The 15,071-nt window shown below is 37.9% G+C and overlaps 1 protein-coding gene across 1 annotated transcript in view; it reads left to right on the top strand.

The window, feature by feature from the left end:
- LOC106976518 (histone PARylation factor 1) overlaps nucleotides 1-15,071 on the top strand; it is a 29,107-nt gene that overhangs the window by 6,391 nt on the left and 7,645 nt on the right. The window contains exons 3-5 of the mRNA XM_027068819.2: nucleotides 624-813; nucleotides 1,979-2,077; nucleotides 9,990-10,140. Of these exons, the coding sequence (XP_026924620.1) occupies nucleotides 624-813; nucleotides 1,979-2,077; nucleotides 9,990-10,140 (440 nt within the window). The remainder of the gene's footprint in view (nucleotides 1-623; nucleotides 814-1,978; nucleotides 2,078-9,989; nucleotides 10,141-15,071) is intronic.

Here is a 15,071-nt window from a genome sequence, read left to right on the forward strand (position 1 = left end):
AGGACCCATCTGATATAAAAAGATATGTTTGACATGCACACTGACTGGTTTTATTTAGCATTCTCCCTTTGTGATCTGTGGTTGGAGAAGAGATGCAATCATCCAGAATTAGGGTTGGCCAAAGGCAAGGGAATTGAGAGTGATAGTTGGCTGAGGTGTAGGAGGAAGGGAAAGGAAATGTTTTCATTAAATATATTTTTTATTAAATAAATTATTTACCCTCCATGCACATTCACTTACTGTCCGTCTTATTTCTTCCTTAATATGGGTATGCTACAAACATTTTAGGCTAATAACAACATAGTAATGAGACAACGTAAGTATTTGAAGCTCTAATATGCCCATGAGAATACAAAACTATCTGGCTTTGTCTAAAATAAGAGACAGCAGAAATGTTTGAAATGTAATCAGTTGTAAATTTAAGAGAGAATCTTAAATGTGAGTGCCACATTTTCATTGCTCTGATTTTTCATTATGTATGTCTTCAAATGTAACTGAAGCTCTTTGATTTTAGAAGCTTTTTTTTTTTTTAAGAAAATTTCTTAGAAATAGTTTACGAATGAAAGGCCTTTCCTGTCTGCCTTCAGAAAGTTATTGTCTCAATAAACTTACTTACTTTATAGATTCACTTTCCACAAGCCTTGGACTTCGATTAGTGGGTCCTTATGATATCCTTGCCGGAAAACATAAAATGAAGAAAAAGTCAGCAAACCTGAATTTTAACCTTCACTGGAGATTTTACTATGATCCTCCTGAGTTCCAGACCATTATTATTGGAGATAATAAAACTCAGTTCCACATGGGGTATTTCAGGTAAAGGATCTTTTCTTCTGCAAAATACAGCTACTGGGCTGTATACATAAGTATAAGAATATAAGTAGACATTCACTGGACTCAAGGTGAAGGGCATGTTTTCCTCTTTTTGGTGGATACATAGGCATTTAATGTTCTTGATAATATCATTGTAGCCTACCCTAAGATGAGTGAATTCTTCAGGGTTGAACCTCACTGGTTTTTCCTTTGTGGTTATAAACTTTTTTACCTTTTGGGTTCAGAAACACTCTTGTGGCCCAAGAAAGTTAATTTAGAGCAGCTGTCATGGCTTAAATTAGCCCTGTGCTTCCAGGGGCCGTAGAAATAAGAATGTGCTGTGGAGTCAGACTGGTTCTATTATCTGAGTGACCATGTGCCAGCCACCTTTAATGATTGTGATTTTCTATGACTCAGTTTCTGTTTACCCAGTTTCCTCTAGTAAGATGAGGATAATAATTGTACATACTTAATGGGAATGTTAAAAGGATTAAATGGATATGCAAAATGCTTAGACTATTAAGAAATAGAAGTACCTTGAGAGAGAAAAAATACCTTGGCCACTTCTATCAGTAGAGATGCTGTTTGAAGATCGACTGTGGGATAATACAGGAAGTAGAGGAAACCTGCCTAGTGAGAAGTGTGGTACTGTAGAATGCACAAAGCGCTGGGAATTGGGTTACATAGATTCTGCTTCTGGCTTTGCCATTAATTTACTAGGACCTTGGCTGAGTCACTTCATTGCTGTGTATTGGTATCCTTTATTGTAAAGTAAAATGATTTGATTATATGTATGAATTGTATCCCTTTCCTTCTCATGTTTTATAATTCTGCTTGTCCTGTTTGTTTTTGTTTCTCTACCTTTTTTCACAGACTATAAAACTAAGGTAGAGAGGATTGTGTGTAATTTCCCCTACTTTTGACAGGCCTTATTCTCCCTTTCTTTGTATTTAGATATAAAAGTAACGAGGTCCTAAGAATTTTAATTTTAGATCTGTTATATAAGCAAGATTTATTGGAGATATTCCTAAGAAACTTAGAGCTTAAACCTGGCAAATTTGTCCCAATTTCTTAAAAACCTGCAGACATAAATTGTCTATAGGTCTAAAATTCTATTTGCCTGATAAATGATGGGCAACTAAATTTTTAATATCTTTTGCTTACACAGGGATTCTCCTGATGAACTTCCTGTATATGTTGGTACAAATGAAGCAAAGAAAAACTGCATAATTGTTCAAAGTGGAGATAATGTGTTTGCTGCGGTCAAGTAAGAAAATTTTTTAATCCTTCTCCTGTTTATAATATTTGTTTATACTTTTTGTACTGTCTCAGTCCATCACTGAGGCACATTGAGGTAACTACAAAATTTTAGATTTCAAGAGGTCACTTCCATGATGTTTGCAGATATTCTTATCCACACTTTTTTTTTTTTTATGTTTATTTTTGAGAGACAGAGTGTGAGCAGTGGAGGGGCAGAGAGTGGGAGACGCAGAATCCCAAGCAGCCTTCAGGCTCTGAGCTGTCAGCACAGAGCCCAATGCGGGGCTCAAACCCATGAACCATGAGATCACGACCTGAGCCGAAGTCAGACACGTATCCACACTTCTGTTTGGCTACTTTTCACCAAAAAAGTACCCATCTTATAAAACAAATTATTTTAAGAAAAATATTATCTAATCTTGACTTCATTAGTCCCATGGCAAAATCAAAAGATTTTTAGGCATTTTATTTTAAACACCATCACTAAGAGTTCATTAAAAGAACCCATTGTGTACAGTTCAAAGATTTAATACAGTAAAAGCAGGTGCTCATAAATTGCTGACTCACTATATTGTACACCTGAAACTAATATAACACCATACGTTAACTATACTGGAATTAAAGAAAAGAAAGTCGGGCGCTCATAAAATTTTTGGAAGGGCCAGTGGAGCCTCCAGACGTGCCAGTTGTGTGGCAGAGCTGGCTCGGCAGTGGAGTTTATAGCTGTGCCGCTGTTGGGGAGCGGTCAAGAACTGCTGCCACAGGTCGTTCTCGTCAGTCACTGTCTGTGATTGAACCTGTGGGAGTAAAAGGGCTGCCCTGCCTCCGCCTCTCAGCCCACATAGAAGCTGAAGAGCAGGCATCTCAGCTGTAGCTGCTCCTGAATAGTCTGATGCCTCTAATGAGTCACTGCTGGAAACGGACGCACAGCTTCCACCTGGTATCTGTTCTGCCTTTCAGATTTCAAGGAATTGTATCTGTTTGAGAGGAGGTAGGCCTCCTGTGGAGCCGGAGCTGAAGAGTAGTGTGGGAAATGTAGCAAGCTCTTGTGGGAAAGGGGCTTTGAATGGAGCTGCGTGAGCCAGTCCATATACTGTGCCAGCCACAGACTTGATTTGAAGCTGTCTGGCAGCAGCTGTGCAGTTTACATTGTAATAAAATGAAGAAAGCAATCTTTGTCACCTTCCATATAAATAGGTCATGTTTTGTGTGACCTCTTTTCATACCCTACTTGAAAAGACTTCTATTCCCTGTGACTCAGTAGTGCAAATTTCCAGTAAACAATTCAAACTAAGTCAACAGGTGCCCTCTCTAGACTGCTGCATGCATACTGGTATATCTGAAAGAGCAACTATATGGTGGATGTCAGAAAAAAGCTGTTTGTCTTTCTGATACCTCCCAGTTTTTTCCACAGTGTTTCTTGTTATTTACAATTTATATATTCTTTTAAACTCTTCAGATTATTCAGTTTAAATTGGTGGTATCTTTATTAGAAACTGTTGCCATTTACTTATTACCTGTCTCTTGCATTAACATACAAGTTCCATGAGGGTGGAGGCTTTTCCTTATGCACAGTACCTGCCCCACAGTAGATGCTGCATAAATAATTTATTCATTCTACAAATAATTTGGCATGCAAAAATGCAGGACTTTTCATTAGTCTTAGTAAAAATCTTTTTTTAAAGTCTGTTTATTTTGAGAGATGGTGTGAATGGGGTAGGGGCAGAGAGAGAGGGAGAGAAAGAGTCCCAAGCAGGCTCTGTGCTGTCAGCACACATCCTAATGCGGGGCTCAGAATCACAAATTATGAGAGCAAGACCTGAGCCAAAATCAAGAGTTGGACATTTAACCAACTGAGCCCTCCAGGTGCCCCATCACCTAAAATTCTTTTTTAAAAAAGAAAGATACAGTGGTAAAATAATCCAAGACTGTTCTGGTTTTTGTGGGGTTTTTTGTTTTGTTTTGTGTTTTGTTTTGTTTTAGCTTATTGGAGAACACCAAAAAGGAAACAAAAATTGGTGACAATTGTATAATTTAGGTGAAGACCAGGGACTCTTTGAGTACCTAATGTTATTTCACACAAAGAACGTTTTCTACCTTCAATAATTTATCTCAATTTAGAAGTAAAAGGTTAAAGTACTTTTCAGGTATTATAACTGTTTTAGTTTTTTGGCACCTTCCTTTACTTAAATCATCTAATCAGTGCACTTAGTTTATTTCTTTATCAGCCTGAGTAAGATCTTTTTAAGGAAGACTATTTGTAATAAACATTATTTTTATGCTCAGGGAAACTAGTTCTCTTTGTGCAGAATTTAATACCAAAGAGATGCAAATTCAGCCACCAAACATTAGTAAAGATTAAAGAATTTTAATACTGGGATGCCTGCGTGGCTCAGTTGGTTCAGCGACTGACTCTTGATCTTGGCTCAGATCATGATCTCACTGTTCATGAGTTGGAGCCCCACACTGGGCTTTGTGCAGACAGCAAGGAGCCTGCTTGAGATTCTCTCTCTCCCTCTCTCTGCCCCTGCCCTCCATGAATGTGCTCTCTCCTCTCTGTCTCTCTCTCTCTCTCTTAAACTTAAAAAAAAAAAAGAATGATTTTTTTTCTCTCTCTCTCTTTTTTTTCTCTAAAATAATTATAGCAATAGTTTTGACCTCAAAGTCCTCCTGCAAGGTTTCAGGGACCCCATAGTGTCCTCAGACCATTCTTTGATAACTGCTAGTTAATGGTTTTAAACCTGACTGCATATCAGGACCTCATGAGTTATGGTTAAGAGTACTTCACCTTAAGCTCTGTAGGTCTTACTTCTAGAGATGCCACTTCAGTACATCTCGAATAACACTCAGGAAATTTTTTTAAACTTTTTTTTTTCTTAAGTTTATGTATTTGAGAGAGACAGAGACAGTGTTGGGGGGTGGGGAGCAGAAAGAGGGAGAGAAAAAGAATCCCAAGCAGATTCCACACGGTCAGCATGGAACCCGATGTGGGGCTCAAACCCAGGAAACTGTGGGATCATATCTTGAGCCAGAACCAAGAGTTGGACGCACAACGAACTAAGCTACCCAGGCACTCCAGGAATACTTTTTTTTTAAATACATGTTATAAGTATATCTAAATGTAATCTGTAATTATACTTCTGTAATTTTAATTAAGTGTAAATGGGCATTAGAAATGAATGAACATTCATTTGATGAATGCTTACTTTGTGCAGGCACAAATACTATGTAAAACATTTGGTACTTAGTAAAAGAATAAATGTGGCCAATAGATCATGGGTCAACTTGTTAAATAATCTTTTTTCTTCTTGCCTGCTGCCCCCATGGTCTCTGCCACCCTGCCTTTCTATACAGGGTCATATGGATTTGTTACTGTAGGCAATGATTTTTCAAACACTAGCTCCAAGTACTTTTAACCATTAACCCAGAAGGTTCTGATGTATATTCAGGTTTGAACCTGAAAAGCAGTTATCAAACAGTAGTATGTAGACTCCCAGGGGTGTCTGATGCTTTTTTAGGAGGACTCTGAGGTCAAAACTATTTGTGATAATACGTCATTTTTGCATCAGTGGCACAAAGGTAATGGTGGGTAATACTGATGATACCTTGACAGGAATCAAGGTAATGGCACCAGATTCACAGTTGTCATTCACAGTAGTAATATAATGCGAATGTCATCTAAGAATGTCAGTGATGAAGCAGTAAAGATATTAGATCTCTACCATCGAGTACACAATCTGTTTAACATTTTGTGTAATGTGATGGGAAGCACGTGGAAAGCACTTCTGCATCCTCAAATGTTAACGTTTATCTCAAGGAAAACGGTCTTAAGAGATACAGTTGGGAGCTGAACTTTTCTTGTTTATTTGAGAGAGTGACTGACAAAGTCTGGATAGTCTGACGTGGGTATTTGGCAGACATTTTCTCAAATGAGCCAAAGAAAACAACTGTGACTGTATTTGTTGTCAGTGATAAAATTTGAGATTTCAAAAGCAAAAATTAGAATTAAGGAAGCTTGTAACCACCGTTGTGAGCTTAATTGCTTCTCACTACCTGAAGACTTTTTAGTGAGATGGTGGTAATATTAATGAACGTGATTTTTTCACATTGTGATGTAATGGAGACAATTTTTTTTTAATTTTAATTCCAGTGTAGTTAACATACAACGTTATATTAGTTTCAGGTGTACAATAGTGATTCAGCAATTCCATATATTACTCAGTTTTCATCAAGATAAGTATACTCTTAATCCCCTTCGCATATTCCCCTCCTCCCCCACACCTCCCCTGCAGTGACCATCTGTTTATTCTCTATAGTTGAGTCTGGGGGGTTTTTTTGGCTTCCCCCCCCCCTTTGTTCATTTGTTTCTTAAATTCCACATATGAGTGGAATCATATGGTATTTATCTTTCTTTGCCTGGCTTATTTCGCTTAGCATTATACCCACTAGATCCATCCGTGTTGTTGTTATAAATGGTACGATTTCATTCTTTTTTATGGCCAAATAATATTTTATTATATGTATACACACACACACACACCACATCTTTATTCATCTATCAGTGGAGACTTGGGCTGGTTCCATAATTTGGCTGTTGTAAATAATGCTGCAACAAACATAGAGGTGCATATATCCCTTCAAATTAGTATTCTTTGGGTAAATACCAAGCAGTGCAATTACTGGATCATGTGGTAATTCTATTTTTAATTTTTTTGAGGAACCTCCATGCTGTTTTCCACAGTGGCCACACCAGTTTGCATTCCCACCAACAGTGCGTGAGAGTTCTTGTTTATCCACATCGTCACCAACACTGTTTCTTGTATTATTTTAGCCATTCTGACAGGTGTGCAGCGATATCTCATTGTAGGTTTTTAAAAATTATTTAAGTATTCTCTACACCCAACATGGGGCTCAAACTCAAGACCCTGGCATCAGGAGTTACATGCCCTTTCGAATGAGCCAGCCAGGCACCCTTCCTTGTAGTTTTGATTTGTATTTCCCTGACGGCGAGTGATGTTGAGCATCTCTTCATGTGTCTTGGTCATCTCTGTGTCTTCCTTGGGGAAAGATCTGTTCATGTCTTCTGCCTATTTTTTAATTGGATTATTTGTGTTTTCAGTGTTGAGTTCTATAAGTTCTTTATGTATTTTGGATACCAACCCTGTATCAGATATGTCATTTGCAAATACCTTCTCTCATTCTGTAGGTTGTCTTTTAGTTTTGTTGGTTGTTTCTTTTGCTGTGCTGAAGCTTTTTATTTTGATGGAGTTCCAATAGTTCATTTTTGCTTTTGTTCCCCCTTGTCCTCAGAAGACCTCTAGAAAGCTACTGTTACAGCCGATGTCTGAAAAATTACTGCCTGCCCTGTTTTCTAGGAATTTTATGGTTCAGGGTCTCATGTTTGGGTCCTTAAGCCATTTTGAGTTTATTTTTGTATATGGCCTAAGAAAATGGTCCAGTATCATTCTTTTGCATGTAAAAGAATTTGTTGGGAGACTGTCTTTTTCCCACTGCATATTTTTGCTTCCTTTGTTGAAGATAATTGACCACATAATTGGTTTATTTCTGGGATTTCGGTTCTGTTCCATTGATTTGTGTCTGTTTTTGTGCCAGTACTGTGCTGTTTTGATCACTACAGCTTTGTAATACAACTTGAAATTTGGAATTGGGATGCCTCCAGCCTCGTTTTTCTTTTTCAAGATCGCTTTGGCTATTTGTGGTCTTTTGTGGTTATATACAAATTTTAGGATTGTTCTAATTCTGTGAAAAATACTGTTCATATTTTGATAGCGATTGCATTAAATCTGTAGATTGCTTTGGGTAGTATGGACATTTTAACAATATTTGTTCTTACAATCCATGAGCATAGAATATCTTTCCATTTGTTTGTGTCATCTTCAATTTCTGTAATGGAGAGAATTTGATAAAATGAAAAATTTCAATATTTGTAAGATCTGCATAACTTAGTGAACCAGTATTTTGCAAAGACCACTGAAGGATTCATTCAAGGTTCAAGGTATCCCGTTGGATTTAACGTAACAGAGTACAAATGTTTACAGTGATTGTTTCTGTTTGCATATTGCAACTTTAGGCATCACAAAGCAAAGTATTGGAGAGTAGGTTTGAAGCTGAGAGACCAAAGCCTAATAAACTGATATAGAAATAGTCATAATAATGTGATTAAGTATGAAAAGACAGATACTAAGTACCTTAAGTAGTGGTGGAAGTCTTCATCGTGAGGATATTTTACCTAGACCTTGATGAATGCATAAGAACTTACTACAAAGAACGGGAAGAAGAGTGTTCTAGGCAAGGGGACAGTATGTGCATGGAAGTATGAAAGCAAGTGGCACAGAGTACTTGAAGGCCTGTATGCCCATATGCCACACAGGGTAGGGAAACTATAAAGACTGATTTACCTAGAACTGACATGATCAGTTTGCTTATAATGGTTAATGTAAATACATTCTCTTGATACACAGCTGGTTAAGATTGAAGGTAACATTAGGTGTAATATGTGTGCTGTAATCAGAAGACAATGATTTTGGTGGTCTTGGCTTCTCTGCACTTCAGTCCACTCATACTAATTCTATGAATTTAGGTAAGTTGATTATCCTATGTGCTTGTTTCCTTATTTGTAAAATGGGGATAAGAATACCCACTCTAAGTGTTCCAAACTCTTTACAGCCATAGCAAACTGTCAGGTGTTAGTAGTAAATAGAAGGAAGTTTCCTTCTGAGAGTCTGGAGGTAGCTATAGAGGAAGGGGGTTGAGTTGTGTGTCCAGCTGAGTACTGCTTCCTGCTGCATTTTACCCTGAACCTTCTGCTCTGCTGGCAAAATCTTAACCTGCTTATGATAAAACGTAACTATTTCCCTAACTGGCATTGATGTATGATATTTTTCACATACTTTAAAATTATTTTGAATTGTGCTTTTGTATAAGCTTATAAAATAGCTTTTATTGCCTTTTACATTTTCTAAATTTATCAGAACACAAATTTGTAGATAACAGTTTGAAAAAGTCTGCTGATCCTAAGTATTGCAAGTATCTTCTGGCTCCTTTTAAAAAATCCTTTTTGGTATCCATATACTATTTTCTTGTGTCCTACCACACTTCTCCAAGGCAGTATGCTGTATGTTATTATCAGTAATATGGCTTAAATTTGGTTTAATCTCACCTTTTAATTTATTTATTTTTAATGTTTTTATTTATTTTTGAAGGCGAGAGAGAGAGCGTGCAAGCGAGCATGAGCAGGGGAGGAGCAGAGAGAGAGGGAGACACAGAATCTGAAGCAGGCTCCAGGCTCTGAGCTGTCAGCATAGAGCCTGACGCAGGGCTCGAACTCACGAATCATGAGATCATGACCTGAGCTGTAGTCTGACGCTTAACCGACTGAGCCACCCAGGCCCCCCTAATGTCAACTTTTTAAATACCTCATATCTTTTTTTAAATGTATATTTATTTATTGTTGAGAGAGAGCACAAGCAGGGGAAGGGGGGGAGAGAGAGAGAGAGCAAGAGAGAGAGAGAGACAGACAGACAGACTGACTCAAGCAGTGATGCGGGACTCAGACTCCCAAACTGTGAGATCATGACCTGAGCTGAAATTGAGAATCAGACACTTAACCGACTGAGCCACCCAGGCACCCTAGTCTTTTATCTTTATTATAGAGACAATACATTATAGAGACAATGCAGACTTGAATCATGCTTGCTGTTTCTGTGACTGGTAGCTTTTTATTAATAATTGTTTTTCTCTTGAAGAAATCTATTAGACATTTGAGAGAACTGTTGGTAATCTGCAGTCTTTTTCTTGCATGGAATTGGATGTCTCTAACATACTCCCTTAACTTCCCAAGATCTGTATACTTAGTACAGTGGCCTGAATAATAATGAGGGCTTTTACTTCTTTTTCAGATTATTTCTGATGAAAAAACTTAAGGAAGTAACAGATAAAAAGAAAACTAGTCTCTTGAAAAACATAGATGAAAAACTCACAGAAGCAGCCAGAGAACTGGGGTACTCACTGGAACAGAGAACCTTGAAGATGAAACAGAGAGATAAGAAAGTATGGTTTAAATCTGTCAGTCTCAGACTGTTTTGCTTTTTAATAGAGATTTTCCTGTCCTGATTCCTTCCCACCTGCACATTAGCCTTCTCTTCTCCTGCCCCACCCTAAGAAGAGCTGGATACCCCCTCAGGGGCTCCTGTGGGGCTGCCCTGTCTGTGTCATTGGAGAGAGGACAGCCCGTGAGCAGGGCTGCTTGGGTGGTTCTCAGAAGTTGTTTCCCAGGATGGGCTAGTGCTGCTCTGGTTACCAGCTCATGCCAGTACTGCTCACTCTTTTAATCTTGTTTTACTAGTTACTCATTTCATACAGTTGAGTGAAAGCAGCTTTGTGTACTGCGTTTACTTAAATTTCTTTAATAGCTAACGGCGGTTGCTTTAGTGCAAGGTGTTTCTGGGGAGTAGTTTTGTAAAGGTCTGCCTTAGAGTGGTTTAGTTAAGGGTTCAAAGTTACTTCCTTTTGAGAGACAAATGTGTATTAAGATTTGTTCATTTTCTGCAGCAAATATGTGTATAAGCAGTCCTATCTCCTTTTTCCTTACTGACCCCATCAGCATTTCCTTTTGCTTCACTTCTAACACCTGCAGTGTGAGTGGAGTGTTTTGTAAATGGCAAAGACTTCTGGGTTTTGAATCCTTTTGGTTTTTCACTTAACAAATTTCAGAGTAAGTTAATGGACAAGACAGAAGAATTCTGCTTTGGGGTAAATGAGAATTCTATAGGATTTTATTCTTATAACCTCGGGTGAAGAAGGACATTTACCACTGTGAAATGAGGGCACCCCCGTCTCCCAGCATTATCTACTGTGGCGGGTTCATCTGAAAGTTCTAGGCCAAATTTAGTTCTAGTTATTTCTGGATAAACTAGTACTGGTAACTAAGTAGTTAAATGTATTTATTTGGTCATTGAAAATCTTCTGCAGCAGGGGTGATACTCAGATAAGTTACACTCACTAAACTGCAGTCTCAGCAATTCTTCCTTTAATCCTAGAGACCAGAAATAATTTCTAAAAATGTACATTTGAATGAAAGTCATTGCAGTGGAGGTATTTGTAAATTACTTCAAGATGTTATGTTGCCATTTTCCCTTCCTAGTTTACATAGGGAGCCTCTCCTACCTGATGAGTGAAAGGAACAGTAGTATTTTTTTTTTTTTAAGTTTATTTATTTATTTTGAGAGAGCAAGTAGGGCAGGGGCAGAGAGACGAGGAGGGTGGGTGAGAGACAGTCCCAAGCAGGCTCCGCACTGTCAGGGCAGAGCCCAGTGTCGGGCTCAGACTCACAAACTGTTAAGATCGTGACCTGAGCTGAAATCAAGAGTCGGATGCTTAACCCACTGAGCCACCCAGGCACCCCTTAAAATTTTTTAAGTTTATTCATTTTGAGAGACAGTGAACAAGGGAGGGGCAGAGAGAGAGAGGGGGAGAGAGAGAATCCCAAGCCGGCTCTGCCCTATCAGAGAGGAGACTGATGGGGGCTTAAACTCACAAACTGAGATCATGCCCTGAGCCCAAGCCAAGAGTCCCACGCTTAACTGAGTAAGCCATCCAGGCACCCCAGGAACGGTAGCATTTCTTGCCTTGTAATTATGTATTCCTAATTTGCTTGACTAAATACTGCATATTTGTGGACAGAAGAGCTTATAATAAATTCTTTCATCAGAGCCTTATTTTATTTTTCTACCATCAACTGTAATTTATTTCAAATGAGATTTAATTCTTCTCCATAACTGTAAGATATAATTGGAGTTTAAATTTCATAGGTATGTTTATCCTGGCTCCCTTCCCCATGAGGTTTCTTTTTAGTACATGTTTTTCTTTCCATAACATTAGCTGGTAAAAACATAAAGGGAAAAACAGAACTTAAAAAACAACCATTATTTTATCCTCCCAAATACAATAGGTTGATGATTCTGCTTTTTGGTTCCTTGTCTATTAAAAAGAACTTCTGCTGTCAGATATTCATTTAATTAACATATTTCTAGTTTCAAAAAATTCAATTCCACTCATATATGTGAGTTAGTGATTTTGTCCTTCTGTATGAAAGTAATATATCCATTCTGGCATAATAGTGCACTATATGCTACACTAGAAATCATTGTTTTTATTCTTAATGGTACTTTATGGTGCTTTGGAATACAAAGCCCTTGGGAGTTACCTCATTCGACCTCTGCAACAAATCAGCAAAGGAATTCTCATCCTGTGTTATAGATCAGTAAATCGAGGTTTACAGAGGCTTTATTCCCTGTCGAAAATCTTAAGTGACCCGAGACCCAAATTCACGTCTTTCATATTTAGCTTTCTTTCCACACCATCTTACTGATTGGCCATATGCCATTTTACCTTTATACCTAGATTTCATTTTTTAAAATGTACACTGATTTAATGCTGTAAAATTCACTGCTGTAAAATGAGAGTACATCATTCTGTCATTCCATCCTCTGATTCTGATGCATCAGAATATCCCCCACCCTTGCCCAAGATTTTCCTAAATTTGTAACCCTAGTCTTCATAATAAAATTGGGATTCTGGTGCTTTGCTAATAATTGATACCTCTTTATGGAGAATTAGTGCAGTTAATCATCCATGAAAAATGTGAAAATATATCCATCCCATGGTTTTGTTTTGCATTAGCCTGAGTAGAAGATGAAGCTAGTAGCTATATCACTTTCTTTTTCTTTCATTATCAATACTGTTTTATGACCTTTTTTATACTTAAAATTGATTATCATTTCATATAGCTAAATTGAAGATCCATTTCATAAATATTTGAGTGACTGTAGATCACTGTGCTATGTTCATAGTTTAGGTTGCTTAAAACTTTTCACAAATAGGACACACCTGGCCATATATAACTATTACACCTTTCTTTGCACACTCATTGGTTATTTCCTCAGAAATTACTAGATGTAGTATTGCCGGGTCCATAGTCATTTAAAGTGGCTGCGTGTGTATCGTTTTTCTTTGTTGGAGTTTTTATTTTCACTTTGTGGAGTTTTTATTTTCTTTGTTTGCGAAACTACCCACTACAAGTTAAGCGAGGGTACATACAATCCCACCAGCAATGTAGGAGTGCCTGTTCTCCCTATACTTTTGCCACTGCTGTGTGTTAGCAGTCCCTATTAGCCTTTTCCTTTTGCATGAGCGTAAAATGATATGTCGTTTATAAGCATTTCTTTGATTATAAAGGACATTAAATATTTTTCACTTATCTACTGGCCATTTGTATTTCTTTGGTGAACTGCTTGAACTTTGGCCATTTTTCTGTCAGGGTTAGAATTTACATTTTCTTACTTGTGTTTTAATTTGGATGTTAGTCTTTTCCTTTTAAGACTCCTTTATAGTTTGAAGACATTACTCTTATCTTGTTTTAATGTTTGTTTAGTTTTGAGAGAGAAAGAGCGAGCAAGCACATGAGTGGGGGAGGGGCAGAGAGAGAGGAAGACACAGAATCCAAAGCAGGCTCCAGGCTCTGAGCTCTAAGCACAGAACCCGACGTGGGGCTTGAACTCATAAACCGTGAGATCATAACATGAGCTGAAGTCGGATGCTTAACTGAGTCACCCAGGCACGCCACATTAATCTTATTTTTATTATATATATTGCAGGTATTTTTTATGAGTATCTTTTATTCTTGATTTTTACATGACTTTTTAAATTTTATGTAGTTAAATCTATAAATAAATCTTCTCTAAAATTATTAAAAATATTTGCCTTTTTTTCTAGTAGATTTATGGTTTTATTTTTACATTTAATCCTGAAATCCAACTGCAGATTATTTTGGTATAAAGAGTAAGATATAAATATGATTTTGTTTTTTCCAAATGGTGAGCTGTTTCCTGAGAACTTCTTTTGAATAATCTGTCCCTTCTGTTACTTAAGAAAGATAATGAGGGGTGCCTGGGTGACTCAGTCGGTTAAGTGTCCGACTTCAGCTCAGGTCGTGATTTCATGGTTCGTGAATTTGAGCCCAGAGTCAGGCTCTGTGCTGATAGCTCAGAGCCTGAGCCTAATTCAGGTTCTGTGTCTCCCGTTCTCTCTGCCCCTCCCCCACTTGCATGCGCACGTGCGAGCTCTCTCTCTCAAAAATGAATAAACATTTAAAAAAATGTTAAGAAAGATAATGAAAGGTGCAAGAGAGTGGGGTCATCTGAGTGAAATATGAAATAGGTTTTAAGATATAGAGACTTAGGTGAGAAGACTTTAAAACGAACAAGTTTTGGGCTTGTGTCTTTCGGCCTTGGGAATTTTCACTGGCCTGCACAAATAAGTGTAACATTTGAAGTGGTTGTTTTGTTGAGGAAAGACCTAATAAGGCCACTGTTGTGAATAAAAAGAAGATTGTCGATGGGAAGGGTTATGGTGGTAGTTGTGGTTGGGCCTGTTTTGTCTTTGAAGATTACCGCTTAATAAAAGATCACTAGTTATGTTATTGTGCTTCTGGAAAGGGCACCACAAACTGGAAACTGCTCTATTTGGGGGAAGTTTGCAAAACAAGCTTGAATTTTCCAGGTGAAAATGGGGGACCTGAACTTGGCAAGATGGACAAGAGGAATTCTGTTCCACCACATTTTCCTGCTAAGAGAAACTATTCCTTGTCCTCTTAAGCTCAGTTCCTTATGCTTCCTACCTAGAAAATGCATGGACCTAAGAGGAAACAATATTCTGGCTTGCCTCTTCTGGATAGGATGCATTGGCATTCCTCCTTATCAAATCAGGCTACAGACTTCTGTGTGGATGCCACGATTAGTAAAAGCCATTTTCATTGCTCTGTCATTTCTTCTTGGATTTGACTTTTAGCTAATTTTGAAGAAATTTTTGCTGTGGACTCAAAATTTACTGAAATAAAATGTCATTCAATGTTACATTTGGACAGAAGTGTTGAGGGTTTGGGGTGCCTGGGTGGCTCAGTCGGGTTAAGTGTCCTACTTCAG

The sequence above is a fragment of the Acinonyx jubatus genome, chromosome B1 (genome assembly GCF_027475565.1).
Source record: "Acinonyx jubatus isolate Ajub_Pintada_27869175 chromosome B1, VMU_Ajub_asm_v1.0, whole genome shotgun sequence".
NCBI lineage: Eukaryota > Metazoa > Chordata > Mammalia > Carnivora > Felidae > Acinonyx > Acinonyx jubatus.